The sequence below is a fragment of the Solea senegalensis genome, linkage group LG5 (genome assembly GCF_019176455.1).
Source record: "Solea senegalensis isolate Sse05_10M linkage group LG5, IFAPA_SoseM_1, whole genome shotgun sequence".
In the NCBI taxonomy this organism is placed as follows: domain Eukaryota; kingdom Metazoa; phylum Chordata; class Actinopteri; order Pleuronectiformes; family Soleidae; genus Solea; species Solea senegalensis.
In genome coordinates, this window is record NC_058025.1 from 8,222,309 (window position 1) to 8,241,508 (window position 19,200).

A 19,200-nucleotide genomic window follows, 5' to 3' on the forward strand; every position below is an offset into this window, starting at 1 on the left:
GCAGTCTCTTTAAAAGAACTGAGAGGAGCTGCAGATAAGGAGCTTACAGTATGCTGCGTTCACACCAAACGTGGGATCATTTTAGTGCAATTCCGGAAATAAACCTATTTTGGCCGTAAGAGAAGACAGAAGCATTTCTTTTGTTTTCACCATCAATCATGGCTAATATCAGACGCATTGTTGCACTCCATCTCTTGTGGAAGGGAATATACCACCGTTGTGTGTGGTTTCAAAACACCACCTGGAGCCGGACACAACTTGGCGAGTTTCACCGCTAACTTCAGAAGCTTACGAACTAGCAAGACGTAAATTAGCTGCTCGTCATGAAAAAGTATTACTGGATAAACTGGAAGGAGAGTCTGGCGAGTACTAACGTAATCTGCATAGTCTCAACGCTGACTGGTCATCACGTCATCTACACCAAAGTAAAAAATGTTCAACTTGAGCTATGGCAGTGCGGCCCGGACGACTCTACTCGCGTCTGTACATCGATTTTGTCGTTTGTATGTTGCAAGACAAATTGCGTTTGGTGTGAACACAGCATCAATGTTCACTGTCGCCTCAGTGCATTGTGTTTGCCATTGTGAGACTCATCTCCTACATCGTGCTAAGGTAATGTCGAATGGCTATTCAACCAAGGTCTCAGTACACTGACTTTTAGAGCTCAGGACAAAGTCAAGAGCAAGACCAACACAAAAGTGCGTGTGAGTGGCACAGGAGCACACACCCATTTTGCTCTAATTTCTGCATTTCTGCAGAGTGCAAACAGTGTGCAAACTATGATAAACCAGTATCTGCAAAAAGAGAAGACGGGAATTGAAAGCAAATACAAAAAAGGTGGAGAAGGATGCAGTAATGTAAGAGTTCAACGTAGAAGGCCTCACCACCGCCAAGACCAACATCCTTGAGCAAATAGCAAAAACAACATGACCATGATCCTATTGCAGGAGAACCACGTGCACAATAAGAACATCTTGAAAGTCCCAAGGTTTACCTTGGCCGGTCCCATTGCCAATAAACATCATGTTTGTTATCACGTTTGTCCGCAAAGACGATCCCGGGCTTATTGACTTGAACAATGAAACACTGCACTGGCTTACATACGCCACAAGGAGGAGGACGCCAACTGCTGTGAAACAGCAAAACAAGACGAACAGGATAAAAATAAAAATATATCCAAAGATTCAAGGTCTCCTGGTCTCTTCTGTCACAATTTGAATCCTGGCACTCACCTCTTAGAATATGCCCTAAAAATCTGGTCAATCAGTACAGTTCAGTTTATTTCCGGGAGCTACTCTACTAAGAGCATTTTGTACATACTTTGCATTCATTCGGAAATTGTGAGGGCAGTATAGTTCAATAAATATAGGCAGTCTTACCTGCAGCACGTTCTGGATTAACTCTCTCAGGCTGGTCTGCTGTAAACCCTGCCCATCCACCACCCACGTAACCAGTGAGAGCTTCAGGTCAGGGCTCGCTGCCAAGAAGCCGCTCCAAATTTGGCACGCCAACTTCAGATCGGCACATAGAAAGTTAATGGCCCGTTGATGAAAGGACGACAAACCAACCTGTGGAGATGACAAAGATTAAACATTAAAAGCTAGAAGGTGCTTCTTGAACATAAACCTCTGATAAAGAACCTTTCATTCAATAAATGAGATAACTTCTACATTTACACTTTTCTTGGATCATAAATAATTCATGAAAACCAGTTCAGGAGTTGTTGAGTAATCCTACAAATAGGTAAACATACAGACATGACCTCACTGGTTAAGTAAAAATATAAACTGGGGCATGTGCATGTTCCTGAGATTAATAATCAATAATCCCCTGACAAACAGGAGAAAGGAGAGATAAAGCTGCTGTAACTATACCCACAGCACCTAAATAGATATAACCACCAGGTGAATAATTTAATCACCACAGCCAGACAGAAAAGCTGCGGCTGGCTGTGCTGTTCACATTCACAACCAGTAGCTTTAGTCCTTATACTATTCTGTCAGATCTGTGTAATTCAAAATGAACAACAAATATGACACTGATTCTCTATGTAATACAAGCAGAGCATTAATCTAAACTAATCGTATCTTATAATCATTATTTCATTAGAGTGGAGAGACACAACAAGAGAGTAACATTGGGGCTGAATGACTGGGAGATTTGATTTGCAATTATTATTTTTCAGTAAAGTTTCAAGCTGAGGTAAAGTACTAGGGCTGCAACAATTATTTGATTAAAGGATAATTAATTGATTCCTAAATTCATCATCGACTGTTTCAATAATCAATGAATCAGTTTTAATGTTTTTTTTTAATAATTAAAACAAGCTTTCTGGTTTTTCAAACTTAACTGCTCAAACTGTCTTTTAAGGTAAAGCAGAAGTATAATGTAGTCAAATGTGTTTCTTACAGACCTTGAAGGGGAACTTTCCCCACAATTACTGTGTATCTAATAAGAAGGCAGGAATGTGATGTTGCAAATCAAGGCCAAAAAACACCCTGACATTCAGAAAACAGAAAACACATGTAAAAAAGAAAAAAAAGACATGGAAGAAGCCAGAGGTGTTTTTTAACCAAATCACTTGAAGGTCACTCTCTTGTCATGCTCATTGTAACTAGGTATGCAAAGCCTGGGTGCTGCTGAAAACACATTCAACTAAGAAAATAAATCATCACAAAGACAGTGGATTATCAGCACTGCATTTCCCTCTAAAAATAGAAAAAGCTTGTTGTGTCTGTGACGTCCTCTCCTTCAGCAACTGATTCCATTATCTGGATGCTGGGGGGGGTTCAAACCTTATTTCACTTCTCAGTGGGCAAAGAAACCAGTTTGACCTGCTTTGAAAGTTGTTGCTGCATTCTAAAAAAACAGTGTTTTGGAAGTGTGATGTGACGTGGATATGCCCAGAGAAACTGCTGAAGTTGAATGAGAACCAAACCTTAAGTCAAATTTTATTTGTGCACGATTACGCACCTGAAGCCCCGTTTGAGGAACGTGAAGGTCATGCATGAGCGTGTCACTGAGCTTTGACAGGAAGGTCTCGCAGCAGTATCCTCTTAGCAACTCTACCACTTCTAGGTAGACTGCTCTCACTAGAGGGCAGCGTTGCGCTTCAGTCACCAGCCACAGTGACGCGTCCACCTTGCTCAGCGCCTCAGTCAGGGCAGATGAGAGGCCTCTGAGAACACAAACACAGCAGGGTGCAGGAGCCTGATGGTATCAGGTGAACGAATAACCAGGGAAATGTTTAATGAATGAATATAGAGCTTCTTTTACAGCTCACCTGTCTGTGGTTAGGGTTAAACTTCTCTCTAGAATGGCTTTGATCTGCAGCAGCTGCCCGTGGAGCCGGTTGTGAGAGCAGCGCTGCTGTCGCCCGGGCAGCTGAGCCGTGAGTTTGACGAGGATGTTCATGTACTCCGAGGGGGGAGTCATGGCAACCAAAGCCTTACAGGCCATCACTCTCACACTGTATATAGAACTGTCAGACAGCTGGAGTAAAGGAGGCAGGAAGTCTGACAATGTTCTGAAAAGAAAATAAGATTAATTTAAAGTCATCACAACAATAAGGCAAAAAAAAAAGTGTAGTTTTAGCTCTGATGACTGAAAACACAAAGAAGTGCCCACAAAAACTTTCAGACATAAAATCTAATGCGCAAAAAATTCGGTCTTTGAGCAGTTCTACGGGATAAATGCTTAATGTCTCCCGCCCACCCCTGCACTGCTGGTGTATAAACACAAGCGCTCCCACAGTCAGGTCTGATAGTAGTGCCTGACAGAGCCCCGTTTCTTTTCATAAAGAACAGGAAGACTAATATATATATATACTTTTAACATCAACATTAAAACATAAAGATCCAGACTGCAGCTTTAACCTGACTTTAAACTGTGTAGTAATAAGTAAAGAGTAATCACTCTGTCGAGTCTTGGACGCCAGGCTGGAGTTGGGCCAACAGGGTGAGGACGGGGTAGAGGGAAGGTTGGAGGTGGAGCTTGGCCTCATCGGGTCGCCCCTCGAGGTCTTGTGCCGCTTCCTTCAGCTCACCGAGGAGGAAAGACTGGAGAGCAGGGTAGTGGAAAAAGAAGGTGGGAGGGGACATGGCGTGCTGGGTGGGACCACTGTCTTCACTGCTGGGTCGCTGGCCGAGCATTCGCGAGCACAGAGAACCTGGGAACGCGACTTTCAATCAGTGTCAAGTCTATGAACGTGCAGAGAATATTTTTGAATATTGAATACTACTAATGAAGCAACTGTTGTGAAGAAGTCTCACTCAAACACAGCAACCATCGCTTTGGTTAATTAACCCTTTCTCCTCAAATAATTATTTCATATTTATTCATGTATTTCACTGTATAACTTATTTATTTGATCATCTGGCTGCTGTATGTTAGGGGTGAGTAGGGGAGACAAGGTAGGATGATTATAATAATACTGTATGTTGATAAATACAAATCAGATTCACAGGTTACAGCTCCTGCAATTAGTGTTTGATCAGCAGCTTTCCAGCCATTTTGGATTAAACAGTTAAACAAATAATCCATACTGGGCAGATTGGACAGAATTGGCTCCACCAATTTTGTTTTATTACTGCGTATACACTGCTGTTATATTCTATTGATGAGTAATCCCTTGTCCTAAATCAATATTCACAGTGAACATACAGGATATAAAAAGCTCTTAATGTGCTTGCTTCTTACTGTAGAGTTGCAGTGCAGCGTTCCTCATGGCCCAGCAGCGAGAGCTGAGCAGAGTGAGGGACAGGATGGCTACAGCAGGAGCAAACTGAAGGACAGCGACTCCCAGACCTGAGCCGCGCACGAGGGCCTGCAGAGTGTGAACTGCACACACCTGTGAGAGACCAGAGAAGATAACGTGATCGCGTCTGACCAATATTCTCGAACCTGTTTCTTTGTTTACAAAAACACAAACCTGAGGAAGGTCGAGTGTTTGGTCCCAGTTGTCAGGCAGAGGCGTTTTGGCCGTGTCCAGCAGGGTTTGCATACTGTGGGACAACAGTGGTCTGGCTTTACTGGACTCCTCTGCTGAGACGACGCACAGGATGAGCATCGGCAAACCTGCGGCGCGCCGAGTCACCGACGTGGAACGAGGGCATTGCACGACCTGTAATCCCTATAACATGAGAAAATCCATCAATCCATCAATCCAGGGTTTATGTTAATTACATACCACCCCTCTCTTAAAAAAAATTGAAAAAATAAATATTTTAGAAATCGTTCAAAAATGAGTTAAAACTAAAAATGCTTTTGTTATTTATTTGGCAAATAACAATTGAATTCAACTTTTTATACCCAAATTTGAGTCAGCTCACTGGCCTTCTCTGAAAAGTCAGAAAATAATCAAGCATAAAATTCAACCACTAAAACTAATGTTTCTGTTAATGAATGAACAAAAGTAAACAACTATAATTTGACATTTTAATCAAGAAATTATAATGTGTCTACTATTTTTGCGGCCCACATTCTGGGAATCACACATTTACACCTTTACTCACTTCTTTCAGCATATGAGCTGGAATTTCTCTGAGCTCCTGATCGCTGCTGCTCAACAGAGAGGCACAGAACTTGGTGAAGCCAATACAGCATCCCTCTACCGCCCCCTGGTGAAGAGAAGTTTGTTCTTTAAAAAATGCACATGGCTGCTGAGGAGCATCAGACTCCCAACATCTCCGGAAGGATTTATAAAACTTACCCAGTGACGGCATTTGAGGAGAATATTCTTGAATATTTTTGATGCTCGGACTAAATCCTCTTTTTCTACGAGCCTTTTGCTGGGTTTGGATTCTGAGAGGATTTTCTCCACCAAAGAACCTAAGAAGATTCCTATTTCCTATAAACAAGAAAACACACAATTCAAGCAGAAAACACACTGAACTAAATGTCAGATGTCTGCTATTTTCCTAAAATGTTTAAATATGGAATGACGTGTCTCGTGGTTGTGTTTGACCTTGAGGGAAACCCAGCAGCAGGTGAGAACGAGGCTATGATCTTCAGACAGCAGGACACACTCCTCTCCGTCAACAGGGTCTCCTGCAGATGTTTGGGCTATCAGCGAGCTGATGGCATTTCCCATATCACAAAAAGAAGGTGGGGCTTCTACAGGAAAGAACAATTTACTGTAAGTAAAGTGACATAACACCTTTCTCAGATAAAATAATACACAAAACTCTTGTTAAACTAAAAGCCTATTTAAAAAGCATGATCGTCATCTGCTTTTTAAAAGAATAAACACAATTTAAGCAGCGTAATGTAAAAGGTTTGCACTTGTAGCCTCTGACCTGTTGACTGAAGATCTCCATAGAGAACCCCCAGCAGCAGGAGAGAGATGTTCTCCAGCAGGTCCAGCACCTCTGTTATCAGACTGCAGTCAAGTGTGTCAAAGACACGATCGGCTGCCTCGACCAAACACCTCTGAAGTGCACTTACGACGCCTGGAAATAAATGATGTCAGGTTTTAAAGAAGTTAGAACTGTTCTCTCGGGCTTAAAGGTCCAGTGTGTAAGAATTAGTGACATCTAATGTGGAGACTGCAGAGTGCAACAAATGGAGAACTCCTGCCTTTCCTAAGTGCATCAGGAAACTGTGGTGGCCTTCACACACCGAAAAAGGATGAATACACTCTTTTAGAACACTTTTCTCTCTTTCACTTTCTTGTTTTTCCTTTTTAAACAGATTCTTGCATCAGGTTTGTGTGAGCGGAGACATCCTCCATTTACTTTGTTCAGCTTTAATTCTGCAGTGCGAAACTTTAGGTGAGTTTTGATGTTGTTGATTTTATTTTTTATTTTTCCTATTTGGTCACTGTGAACAAAAACAATGATGTAACATAATTTGGTGTGTTTTCAGTCAAACTCCAACCTGTTTGCAGCCTCGCCAATGCGGACAACACTAGAGTTTTAGGCTGCTGTAGAAACATGGTGGCCTCCATAAAACAAGGCCCTTGCTTGTAAGTACTAACAAATGTTTTTGGTAAAGGATATGAGCTATTTATAACTATTATAACTATTTTTTTTACTTTATTTTAATTTACTTTTACTATACTATACTATACTTTTACACTTATAAAAACAAACCAATGGGGAGTATATTCAACATCTGCCACTGAATCCTCTCAGCCTCACCATGTATGGGCTTGGTTCTGGCAGCAAGCATCATCTCTGCCTTGGCTGTGAGATAATGCTCCTCCAGCTGCTTCACCAGGAACCTGACCATGCTTCCACTGCTGTCAGGGTTCAGTCTGCAGTTTTCAGGCTGGTTTTGTGATCTACACACACAGAGCGATTGTTAACTGCAGGATCCTTTTCAGACGTAACCACGATGAACAAGGGTGTGAAGGAGGCGGGGCTTACTTCAGCAGGAGGACCTTCATCATCAGCGCTCCCATCTGAGCCTCCTGCACCCGAGGGCTACACAGAAGATGTTTGGTCCGCAGGAGCAGCACTGTAGCAATGTCGTCTGGAAAACTGGGCGGGAAAAATTTTAACAACAGCCCAGCTGAGAGCTCTCGTATCTGTAAGAGAAAATTTTGATCATTTTTTTGGTCATGTTTGTTCTGTCTTCAACTTTAGAACAATGGAACGGATATAATGTATGAGGGACGTGAAAGAAGCTCTACCTCATTTGTAGAATCCTCTAAACAGCTGATAAGAACCAACTGTTTTGTCCGACTAAAGAAATCCCACTTTCTTCTTTGTCTGGCACAGGCAATAAGAGAACCCATGTTTGCTGCAATGATTTCACAAACTTCATTACAAACTTTAAATGATATGATAGTAAACAACATGAAATGTTAGATATTACTGGATAAGATATCTGCATATAATCAAATATCAGTGCCACATTTTCCAAGTGTTTAGAATTTAATTGGCAAAGAAGGTAAAAACAAAACGGACCTGGAGGTTGTCCCTTCTTCCTGTCTGGGCTCCATGTGTCTGTGCAGGTTTCCAGCACCGCAGAAAGCATCAGCAACACGGTCTTCTTCCTCTGATAACTGTGTCCTGGGGACAGATAACTGTACGGGAGCTGACCCAACCATTCCACAAACCCTGCAGGGGTGTATTTAAAAAAAAAAAAGAATATAAGGAAAAAGATTAGATTATTTTAAATCAAAATACCACATACACATGTGTGGAAACAATTCATTTCAATAAGTTCTCATGTATGCATTAAATTATAAAAGTTAATATTTTGGTGTTATCTCATGTTGTAATGCTCCATCATGTGATACATCTATAACATAGTAATATTGAACTGTAGCTCCACTTAAATATCACATATCAAATCACAATCTGTTGGAAATTGGATATTCTCCCCAAATCCTTCAGCCCTACAAACAATGCAGTAAATGAATATGGTAGTGATGTTTTATGGCATTTTGTTGCATTCGTGCTTTCTCTCAATTCTCAGTTATCTCACCTATTCCCTGCTCCAATGACTCATGTGTCCTCTCTGAGCAAGAGGTCTCTTCTTTCTTTTTGCTCTTCCGTTGTCTTACTTGTGCCAAGCAGCCATCTCTGATACGAGCCAAAAATCTCTTCACTCCAGCCTGAAAATGCTGGCGAAAAGGTGCAGACTCACAGTTTAGGTTCTGAGGAATAAACCTCATCATTATTGACATCTCCTCTGTGGTCGGGGTGTCTTTGGTCTTCGGGCTGCAGCAGAGGAGGCTGAGAGCAGCAAGGCGGACTTTGTCATCTGCAGATCCCAGAGCCAGCTGGAGGGTTTCAAGAGCCGAGCTGCCCTGTAGAGCCCAGGGAGAGCCTCCTGTCGTGGCTCGGTAGGAGCTCATGATGCAGGCCCAGGCATGGAGGTGTCCGGGGGTGAATGGGTCCAGAGAGGCCAGCAGATGATTCACAGAAGAAGGGAAGACTTGAAAGGTGCAGGGCAATAAGTGTGTTGAGCCGTTGTTCTGCAGAAGAGTCACATCCGACGTCAGTGCCTTGTGCAGGACGGACTGCCATCGCCTCGCCCACTCATCGGCCAGATCCAGTTCGGTGTGTGACTCTGACTTGTCGCACAGCTCTCGCCTCAGCTGCTGGATCAGACATTTATAAAGCTCGGATCCACACGGTGACAGGTGATTCGTTGACAAGCCCTTGAGGAGATGACTGGGTAAATCGACATATTGATCAAGCACCTAAGTGAAAACAGGGACAAGATGAATTAAGATGACAATTCAGTACATTATAACATCATCATCTCTGTAATAACACTTCATCCTCACCGTGTCTGTGCCCAGATATGGCAACAATGCACACAGATGATGATATTTGGCTTTGGTTTCCCAGGGTAGTTTGATGGCTCGCTGAAGCAGAGTGAAATGCAGAGTCTTCTTTGTGTCACAAAACTTCACACAGTCCGTCTCATAGATGTCCAGCAGCAGAGAGAGGGCACTGCGCACAAACTCTGACACACCCTCCACCTGCAGAGAAGTCACATGTCACTGAGGAATGAACGCCCTCAGTCATCTGATGGAGCTAAATAGAACTGATTACACCTGGCATTAAAATGCATCCTGTATGCAACTCCTGTGTCTTCATGAGACTGGATCTGGCTTATCTGTCCTTTATTTAAACACAATGTTTCCAGGAACAAAATGATCTTTTTAAACGACTATCTGACTGTACAGTTGAGTGAATCAAAGCCCTACTCCCGCTGCTGTAACACGTAACATCAACTGAGGGCATCAGCTTCAACTTCAAATGCCCAAATGTTTCTTAAAAGCATCCTGAGGATGGATTACATTCATGCATGCTCTGATACGTCCTCAAACCATTTCCAAAAGTGAGGCCATACGGCACGTGATTGTTAATACCAGGTGTGAACGAGGTCATACGCTCACCAGCCAATTAGGTATGCATGTACAACTGCTCGTTAATGCAAATAGCTAATCACATGGCAACATGTAGGCATATATTCATGGTCAAGACAAGCTGGTAAGGTTCAAACTGAGCATCAGAATGAGGAAGAAAGGTGTTTTAAGTGACATTAAATGTGGCATCTTTGTTAGTGCAAGATAAACTGGTGTGGAAAAGAGAAAATATCCAGTGAGCAGCATTTCTCTGGGTGAAAATGCCACAACAGTTCTCAAATAACAACTTGTTTTTTCCATCCAAGGGATGCGGACAACCCTGGAAACAGAAGGGCTACAGCAGCAGAAGACCACACCAGGAGCCACTTCTAACACTTTTGGATGAGATAAGCAGCTTGTGAGTGTATGTCTAAATGATGAGAAGAAAATCATAATAATGCATGAACATTGTACTTCTTTTAAGAGTAAGTATACCAGGGTTTCTCAACCCTGGTCCTAGGGGGACCATTTTACATTTTAAGTTGACTTGCTCAGACACACCTGATTCAAATAAACGTGTCGTTATCGAACTCTGCGGAAGCCTGATAACGAGCTGTTCATCTGAATCAGGTGTGTTGGAGCAGGGCAACATCTTAAACATGCAGGGCAGTGTTCCCTGAGGACCAGGGTTGGGAAACACTGCCCTGGATTATGTTATTATCCATTTACTTTTGAAAAGTCACAAAACTGCACTCACTGGGCTTTCTGCATTGGTCCAGATAATGTCAATGAGCTTCTGCAGCAGGACGCTGTTGTCAGACAGAAGGCAGACACCCGTCGTCTTCCAGATATCGGCCAAGTGTTCTTTCACTCTCTTCAGCCATAGTGTTAACACTGCAACAAGTCATACATTATGAACACACGATATCACCCAATCAAAACATGTGAATGAATGAACTGTGTGAGTGTGACTCACCTTCAAAGGCAAAGTAGTGGCAATCCAGCTTCTCCTCACACAAAGCGTAGACGAGAGGAAACAAACCTTTCAGCAGTAAACACGTCTGAAAAGAGAAAAGTGATTTGAGCGAGCGGAACAAAAAGCGGGCTATGTTTTTGATCTCGTCTCAACATAAATTTACATCCGTGTCGTCCACACTTGAGCTGAGCAAGACGTGAGGTCGACAGCAGGTGAGGAGGCCCCTGCTCACGGCCAGCCTCGCCACCCCATCTCCTCCTACAGGAACACACTGTATCTGAAGAGCGCCAACGGTCAGAGGCCAAGGCTCTGGAGAAATAACAGAAATAACAGTTCTGATCAAATCAAGTTTACATAACACAACATCACATTAGGAAAAACTGGAAAAACCTCTCCCAGGATCACATAACCTCTTCATTCAATACTTATTCTCTGTATAGCTTCGGTGTATGCAAGTGGCAACCACGCGTGACATCACACCCAGGAATCTGGGTTAGGGTTGTGTAAATTTGCATTTTATCTTCTATCAGTTTGAGATCAATACAGTAAATCTGTTTATTTATCTCTGTGGACGTGCGGGGGACATTTGTCCTGCCGTGTTGCTGCTGCTGGTTACCTACCTATGTCAGAGAAGTGTAGCAGACTCCAGGCAGCCGCTCCTCCAGCTCCGCTCTCTGACGCTGTGTTGATCAGCATGGCCACAGCAGTGCCGGCCAGAAGACGAGTGTCCCTGTTGCAGCACTGACACAGCACATGACACTGACTGATGAGACAAAATAATGGTCCAAAACTAAAAGAGATATACATCTTTTGATTAATACAACTATGTTTTAAGAAACCGTTTTTAAGCAACCTGTCCAAGTATTATGTCCATGAGCGCCTGCAAGATCGTCTGCATTGGTGAACTCCTGTGCTCCTTGTTCCACACGAGAGGAGACACCTCAGTGGACAACAGCTGGAATGTTTGCAAGCACAGCTGCAAAGATCACAGTTCCCATGTCAGTAACTGAGAGAACACAGTCAGTCCGGTCAACAATAAACACTGCTCTTCTTTTACCTTGATGGCAATGTAACACAGCGGTCCATCTCTATGGGATTCGTGTTGCAACACAACAGGGAACAACTCGGAAATTTTACTCAGCAAGGACGGGCACGACTCTCGCCACACGTCTCGGCCCGCGGTGCTGTCCTCCAGGAACATACAGGCTGATAATACAGACTTATGTCAACACTCAGACACTTTTATATGCTTATAACATTGTTATATACTTATAACATTGTTATGTGTATTCCTTTTTCTCATTAATTGATCTTAATGTTTTCCTCCATTCATGATTATTACAATAACAGATTAAATTATTGTTAGTGCTTTTCATCTCATTAGCTCTCACTATCTCATTATAATCCACATATACAACCTTCGTCTTGATCGAACACTAACCTCTCTGTAGATCCTCAAAAGACAATACCTGAAACACAAACAGAGGAAAGGTGAAATATCTGCAATGAATATCTAAAAAGCACAGGTGAGGTGAGAGCTCTGTACCTGGTCAGTGTGGATCATGGAGTGTAAACACTGTTGGATTTCTCTAAAAACCAGCTGCTGGTCCACGTTTGACAAGTGCTGCAGCATCTGCAAAGCAAACAGAGAGTAGCAGTGATTTCCCATGTTGCCATCTCACTAGTAAGAGTAAAGAAACAGTAAAGAAGTGTGTGTGTCTGACCTGGTCCACTTTACGACAGGCTGTGGAGATGCTGGCCGTCTGCAGCTGCATGGAGACGAGGAGTCTGACCAGAAGCAGGAGATGATTCTTCTCTAAACCACAGAGCTCAGTCTGTGAGATCTGTCTGAGGAGAAGAGCAGCCTCCTCCAAACTGCGCTCCTTACATCTTTTAACAGCGCTCCTGTTCATGGAATCAACATCATTCAGTCACAGACTCACCGTGTCATTAAGTTAATGTAGATTATTATTATATTAACACACAAACCTGGAGGATTCAGAGAGTTTATCACAGAAGAGGCGGAGTTTGTCACGAACATGATCCTCGCTGACCACACAGTCCTGCACACTGACCACAAGCTCTTCAAACGACGACATTGTTTTACAAACTACACCTTTAAAAAAACTACACAGGTGACAGGACCGTGCGTGCAGGGCAGCTGGAACTCCTGCTGGTCACGTGGTGTAACTCTTATTCAGCGGTAAACGTAGGATCACAGCGATATGACGCCACCTACAGGCTGGAGGGTACACATGTAACATAATATTAATAATTATATTATAAAGAGAGAGATTATTATAAGATTATTATTATCATTGCGACCCCTAGAGAGGAAGAAGTCAAATTATATATAGTCCAATAGAAGTCCAATATATATTGGATTATTTATATTGATAATAATATATGTTATTAGTAATATTATTATGATTATGATTATTGATTTGTACTTCTTAAGCAAACTGAATCCCATAGTAAGACCTGGTTAGGCCATTAAGGAAGAGAATCTTATGTATTCAATCTGTAATTGAGTGTATTTTATGGATTTAATTTTATGGCTGCATTGAACTGTGTTATTATTATTATTATTATTATTATTTGTAACAGTAGTGTGTTATAATAACAATTATTATTATAAAAATATATATAATTGGCGTTTGTACCGCTCCAGGTCAAGAGGGGTCGCTGTTGTCTGTCTGTGAATGTTTTTGTTACGCTCAGAAGAAGAACCGTTCCACGATTTGATTGGTTGATTCGTGTCGTTTCCACGACACCGACAACAGTTTACAAATATGTCGACTCTGTAATCTGAAGGAAACCAAATGGCTCATGATTTTCTTGTGTTTTTCTTCATTTTCCGCCGGCTCACGTGTGTTTTACTGCTATTTTCTTTGGCTAACGCTCAAAATGTTGTTGGTGAGTTCCTGTTTAATCCGGTTTACTCATAAACTGCTAACTGACTGCTAATGCTACATTAGCTATAATAGTACGGTGCTCTGTCGTCTGTTGTCTTGTAAGGTTTTGTCATTTAACCTCTTTCTTATATATAAATGTGTGTGTGTTGAACAGTTTTCCAGCCGTCCTCTCTCACTGCCACTGGGCCATCCGTGTCTGCACTTCTGCTGGGAAACACGTTGGACATGTCTCTGACTGTGAGGACAGTGTCTCCGTCCAACACGACAGGTACAAGCTGTGATGGGAATGACAGCAGGCATTACTGAACAAGTACTCTAACAATGATGATGAGGATAAATACATGAGTGGTGTCATTATACTATAATCATGTTATTACTGAACCGTTCAAATATAAAAGGAAGGCATAATAATCGTATTTATATAGCTTATATAAGTGTTAAGCAGTTAAATCAAACAATGAGCAAGCAATATTTTATTGCAGACTCAAGGGTAAGACAAGAAAGAAAAACAACACAGACACAATACACAGCTGGCCAATTTTTAAACAAGACGACAAAAAGCACTCAGAAAGAGCAAATTTCCTCCAAGATTGCACAGTTTCCCACAGTGTCAAAACACTTCCCCATGTCACAAGGTTAACAACTCAGTGTCCAAATCACCACCAAAATCTTATTCTTCCTTGGGCTTTAACTTACACCCCTACATGATTTAATCCAAATCCCTCCACAGACAAATGTGGCTGAAAAACATAACCTGAATGGTGCTGTTAAAAATGAAACTGTTCAGACATGAACCCTGTATAATGCTCATAGATTTTGGTCACTTTCTCAGTCGCACGGCAGTGCACCATCTCGATCTCTTCAGCAATATTTTCATAGCACCATTATGAAGAATTTTAAGTCTCTTCAGACTTGCTTTCTGTGGTTAGAGCACACATGAGCAGCATAGAGAAAATAGTGCAATATGCTCTGAACCTCGTTACACCATCTGTACACAACTTGTGTTGTTGGTGGTTATTGATGTTTTTTTTTCTTTTACAGGGAACATTAGTCCTCCGTCATGTGTGTCTAATGTAACACAGTGGGTGGTCACAAAGGAGCAGGTAGGAAAGGTGAGACCCGACACTCATTTTCATTATATTCACAGATAGGATTTATAATGGTTTTCCCATTCTTACTGCATTAGAGCTGGTGTATTGTGTTGAATGCATTTTTCTTTATTGTATTATCTTCAGGCTGCGGTGCGAGTTCAGCTGAGGTTGGATAAAAGTCTGCGTTTGTGTGGTGAGAATGACACAGACTGCTGTACCAATCCACTCTGTGTGCTGGAGACTCTTCAGGTTTCTGCCTGTGTGAATGGCACCCCACAGGCATCACTGCTGATCCAGGCCAAGATATATGCACTGTTGGTTCCTGCTGTTGCTGGATCTGGTAATTCAAATGTAACATTATAAAGGGCCTTCACTTAGCAAGTACCCCATTTTTAAGAAATATTAATTCCCTGTATTGCAGATAATAATACAGCAATTCCAAACCAAGCGTTCCAACCACTGGGCTCTTGTCCCTGTGATCTAACATCCAGAGCCTGTGATGTGCGCTGCTGCTGTGACAAGGTATTTAATACTGCATTATTTTAACAAGATAACTGTTCACTTTCCATCTGTATGATTTAACAGTGATTTGTCTTTTTTTTCTATCAGGACTGCTCCACAGAAGAGTTGAAGCTATTTGTATCCCACTGTCTCCTGGGGCCCTTTGGTGGACAGGTCTCTCCTTCTCCAGAGTATCAGTGCTCAGTGCAGTTGACTGAAAACTCCCCAGATTGGTTTCCATTTTTATGTGTCAATTCGCCGCCTGAGAACAACCCTCACCTTGGGCTTTTTTACCGGGGAGGTGTAATGTGAGTTATGATTACATTTTTTATTATTATTATTATTTTATATTCATTAATGCTTATTTTATGTGTCATGTGCCTTTTTTTCTTTACCCCGTCTAGTAAGTCTAAGCCTGGTCCAAGGTTCCAAAGTCCGGCATTGTCAGCTCCAGTACCAGTTAATGTTTATATAGAAGGAAGTCCCATCTTAACAGTCACTGACGAGTACCTCACTATTCCCCAGGTTAGTTGTGCGTCTGTTGTTTACAGCCCAATGCATGTTTACATTATATCTTTCACTATTTTATCCTTCTCTCCTGCAGAAAGTGCTGGGGCAGTGTGTGAACCGTGCTCCTGTAGCATTTTTGAAAAACTTTAAAGTTGAATGTGTAACTCTGCTAAACACCTGTCCAACTGCATCTCCCTTACAAACACAACCACCTGATCTGAATATTCAAGTGAATAACGGGCAAGGAGGTCTGTTTACCTCCTAAACATAATATAGCAATACATTCTGGAGGTGTTTGAATCCACATGATTTTTTATTTTTGGATGTCATTGTCTTTAAGGTGACGTTAATGTGGAGGTCACTGAAGAAGTGGTCACTGACTTGAGTCAGTTTATTACAAGAGCAAATGTGCTCCCTGCTGCAGGTATGGACACTAACGTATCAATATTAGATTCTCAACAACATAAATTGACTTTAAAGTTGAAATGTTTTAATATTCATTTGCAGATGAGAGCCTTGTATGTGAGAATGTGACCCTAGCAATTGATTATCAAATCTACTGGAAAGGAAATGGCATCACAAGTATTAATTTGACACACTTCATCGGGACCATCATTTTGAATGGTAGTGGTAAGTGCCTGTAATACAAATTATTAATTTTATATGAATTCTAACGGATTTTGTGCCAATATTTGTTGTTTGTGTCTCCTATACAGTTTCATTAACTACAAGGTACTCTGCTGTGTTTTTAAATGGTGAATTCATGGGTGAGCCCAATTCAGGGAACCCAGGTGAGAACAAAATAAAGAACTTCATCGTGAAAGCTGTTTTGTAGAAAATAGACCACACTGTCCACTGCAGTGAGTAATGCATTCATCTTGAATGACAGGTTACCAGGTGGGGAGGCCTGTTATTGGTGGAATTGCCAACACTTCAGGCAATAACCCCGGGTCAATACAGAGGACGCCAATCAATCTTTGGAAATCAGGTAAAATCTGTGAAGTCATACTGTTTATTTACTCTCTGCACATAGTTTAATAGTCAATTATTTGTGTATCAATCAATAAAAACAACTGCACTTAAGGACACAGTACCATTTTACAATCTGGCTAACAGGGAGTGATGGACTTTGTGTCACCAATGAGAATAGACCAGTTCTATTTGGGGAAAATGCAACGTCCGGTTGTTTGCTTCCTGTCAGTGGGGAGTATCTGGCTCAGTGTGATCTCTTAAGGTCAGTAGTTCAGCATGAATTTACAATGTGTATGTGAATTTGTCTTAAAATAAAACGCAATGTTTTCGTTTTTTTTCATTCAGACAGGCTGTTCGTTCTCTACAGGAAGCTTTGACAACAGCCATATATGTGGCAAATAGTGGAAACCCAGATCCACTAACTGTGGCAGACTGGGTGAAAATAAGCTGTAAGTACAGTAGATGCTGGCAAGGATACAGTCCAGACACAATGTTTGTTCAGTCCATGTATGTTTGTGTTTTCTTTTTCTTTTGGGTTTAATATGTGACTCTTTACAGTTGTGACACTGAACTCCAGCACAGCTACGGGAAACACTAGAAGTTCATGCTATGGGATTCCATACCACCAACATATTCATGTTTGGAGCCTAATCACAGGAATGGTAGATGGTGTACCTCAAAGGAATATCCATGCTGTGCAAGTCAGGTGTGTATCAGGTTAACCGTTTCAATCAGAGACTGTATACAAAAATGAAACCAGCCTTGTTGTTTGAAAGATGAAGCCTGGGGAGTAGGATGAAAGTAGCTGTTAGCCACCAGGGGGCGACTCTCACGTGATTTTTACCATCAGTCAACATTTTCCTGATGAGTTGATCGGCTCTGTTGCTAGTTTCTGGTCTTCTGTAGAATATAATTGCAATTTGATATATATGTTCCCCTTTAGAGGGAATGAGTGGACACCTTGTGATTGACAGCTAGCATTGTCCAGTCACTGCATGGTTGCTGGTGACGTCTGTAAATTTCTAGTTCCAAAAATTGACCGACTGGAAGATTATATTCACTTTTAATCTTATAGACATAAGTCAGTCACCATATGCACTCATTTTCATCAGAAGTGTAATTCATGTTAATCTGTTTTGGTCATTTTTAGCTACAGCTCGACCACCTGGACACTGGACTGTGGAGGAGGTGCTGTCTCTCCATGTGTGGACTCACTGGAAACTCAGTTATTCCCCATCACCTCCTCAGTCACCTTTACTGACATTCCTGTCAACGCAGGGCCACCTAAAACAAGGTGCTTCCTCAAATAGTGAGACTGTCCTAGTAAAGAGTGTTTGTCAAATTAAACATTTTATGTATGGGGGATCCTGATTTAATCTGTAAAGTTTTTCATTTTTCTTCTCCTAGGTTTCAGATCAACTTCACAGAGTATGACTGTAACAGGAATGATGTGTGTTGGCCTGAATTGGCTTTTCCCGTCACCAGGTATTACACAGGTAGGAATCAATGGTTATTGGAAATGTTTTATGTTAAGATGTAATGTTGTGACTGATAATTGAGTACAATTGATCCCAGAGCTGTGAAACATCTGTGCAAGTTACACTGCCGAAACATGACGATGAATAATGATGGCTCCGTTTGTGATTGATTTTACCTTTCTCTTCCCCAGGTGAGCCATATTCTCAGTCACTGGCTCAGGGTCTTGTCTTGGTTTTCTTCTTTATTGTTGCCTCAATTCTTGGGACTCCATGGAGACAAATCCGACAGGCTTGGAACAGTCTCTAAAATGCTTAGAAAAACATAGGGGAAGCAACACATTTGGAGGAATAAGTTAACTGAATAATGAATCTATTTAAATGTAATTATTACTGTTTTCATTTGATCTTTTTTCTAGCAATATGTAGTTTTTTACATGTTTAATTGTAAATAATATTATTTGTGCAGCTTTTGTAATAAAAAAGATCTATTTTTTCAAATATTCAGTGCATAACATTTGATTCCAGCGTCACCGTTCAGTTTGTTTATAGATTCAATTCTGATTCCTTGCTTATTTAGGTGATAGATGTACATATGATATATTAATAAATAAAAAGAAAAATGTATAAATACAGAAATAAATAAATCAATCAATGAATAAATAAAAGAGTAAATAAATGAATAGATAAAAGAATAAATAAATATATATATATATAAAGAAATAAAATATGTTTTAATGGCCGACTTTTATTTATTATTTTAATTATTTCCTGGTCGATTTTAATTAATTATTTTATTTTATGTATTTATTCATTTACTTATTTGTGTATTTATTTGTTCTTTTGTCTATCATTCATTCATCTATTCGTTTACTTACACACACGTCCCCAAGTCGACTCGAGAGGGTTCTGGGGGGCGGGACTTGGCTGTCACACTGCGCAGACTCCAAAT

The 19,200-nt window shown here is 41.2% G+C and overlaps 2 protein-coding genes and 1 long non-coding RNA gene across 9 annotated transcripts in view; 2 read left to right on the plus strand and 1 right to left on the minus strand.

Moving 5' to 3' along the window:
• Positions 1-4,768, plus strand: part of LOC122769925 — a 23,789-nt gene extending 19,021 nt beyond the window's left edge. The window contains exon 4 of the long non-coding RNA XR_006360480.1: positions 4,704-4,768. This is a non-coding gene — a long non-coding RNA (uncharacterized LOC122769925). The remainder of the gene's footprint in view (positions 1-4,703) is intronic.
• si:ch211-225b11.4 (thyroid adenoma-associated protein homolog) overlaps positions 1-13,001 on the minus strand; it is a 16,936-nt gene extending 3,935 nt beyond the window's left edge. For 2 of the 5 annotated variants that reach the window (XM_044026821.1, XM_044026819.1), the window contains exons 1-26: positions 12,774-13,000; positions 12,509-12,689; positions 12,331-12,417; positions 12,226-12,253; positions 11,842-11,990; positions 11,638-11,760; positions 11,405-11,525; positions 10,948-11,093; positions 10,785-10,869; positions 10,566-10,702; positions 9,242-9,439; positions 8,434-9,154; positions 7,911-8,063; positions 7,634-7,743; positions 7,368-7,528; positions 7,140-7,282; positions 6,297-6,449; positions 5,966-6,114; positions 5,711-5,848; positions 5,514-5,618; positions 4,931-5,131; positions 4,699-4,849; positions 3,916-4,168; positions 3,284-3,526; positions 2,974-3,178; positions 1,380-1,568 (exon numbers count right to left, since the gene is read on the minus strand). In XM_044026821.1, the coding sequence (XP_043882756.1) occupies positions 1,380-1,568; positions 2,974-3,178; positions 3,284-3,526; positions 3,916-4,168; positions 4,699-4,849; positions 4,931-5,131; positions 5,514-5,618; positions 5,711-5,848; positions 5,966-6,114; positions 6,297-6,449; positions 7,140-7,282; positions 7,368-7,528; positions 7,634-7,743; positions 7,911-8,063; positions 8,434-9,154; positions 9,242-9,439; positions 10,566-10,702; positions 10,785-10,869; positions 10,948-11,093; positions 11,405-11,525; positions 11,638-11,760; positions 11,842-11,990; positions 12,226-12,253; positions 12,331-12,417; positions 12,509-12,689; positions 12,774-12,883 (4,440 nt within the window). In that variant the 5' untranslated portion in view covers positions 12,884-13,000. Of the gene's footprint in view, positions 1-1,379; positions 1,569-2,973; positions 3,179-3,283; positions 3,527-3,915; positions 4,169-4,698; positions 5,132-5,513; positions 5,619-5,710; positions 5,849-5,965; positions 6,115-6,296; positions 6,450-7,139; positions 7,283-7,367; positions 7,529-7,633; positions 7,744-7,910; positions 8,064-8,433; positions 9,155-9,241; positions 9,440-10,565; positions 10,703-10,784; positions 10,870-10,947; positions 11,094-11,404; positions 11,526-11,637; positions 11,761-11,841; positions 11,991-12,225; positions 12,254-12,330; positions 12,418-12,508; positions 12,690-12,773 lie in introns of all 5 variants that reach the window. The other 3 variants (XM_044026818.1, XM_044026817.1, XM_044026820.1) reach the window with 2 other exon arrangements.
• Positions 7,468-18,753, plus strand: tctn2 (tectonic family member 2). Of its 3 annotated transcripts, none has more exons than XM_044026824.1 (19): positions 7,468-7,530; positions 10,135-10,232; positions 13,854-13,967; positions 14,741-14,811; positions 14,935-15,130; positions 15,212-15,312; positions 15,400-15,599; positions 15,696-15,816; positions 15,896-16,049; positions 16,142-16,225; positions 16,309-16,431; positions 16,518-16,592; positions 16,691-16,789; positions 16,918-17,035; positions 17,119-17,222; positions 17,332-17,479; positions 17,924-18,067; positions 18,181-18,269; positions 18,443-18,753. In XM_044026824.1, exons 3-19 carry the CDS (start codon positions 13,925-13,927, stop codon positions 18,556-18,558), a joined length of 1,986 nt encoding a protein of 661 aa, XP_043882759.1. In that variant the 5' UTR covers positions 7,468-7,530; positions 10,135-10,232; positions 13,854-13,924; the 3' UTR covers positions 18,559-18,753. The 3 variants fall into 3 exon arrangements, with proteins under 3 accessions (XP_043882759.1, XP_043882758.1, XP_043882757.1); XM_044026823.1 differs by having other exon boundaries at positions 10,135-10,226; XM_044026822.1 differs by lacking the exons at positions 7,468-7,530; positions 10,135-10,232 and adding an exon at positions 13,181-13,700.
• Positions 18,754-19,200: the final 447 nt, after the last annotated feature.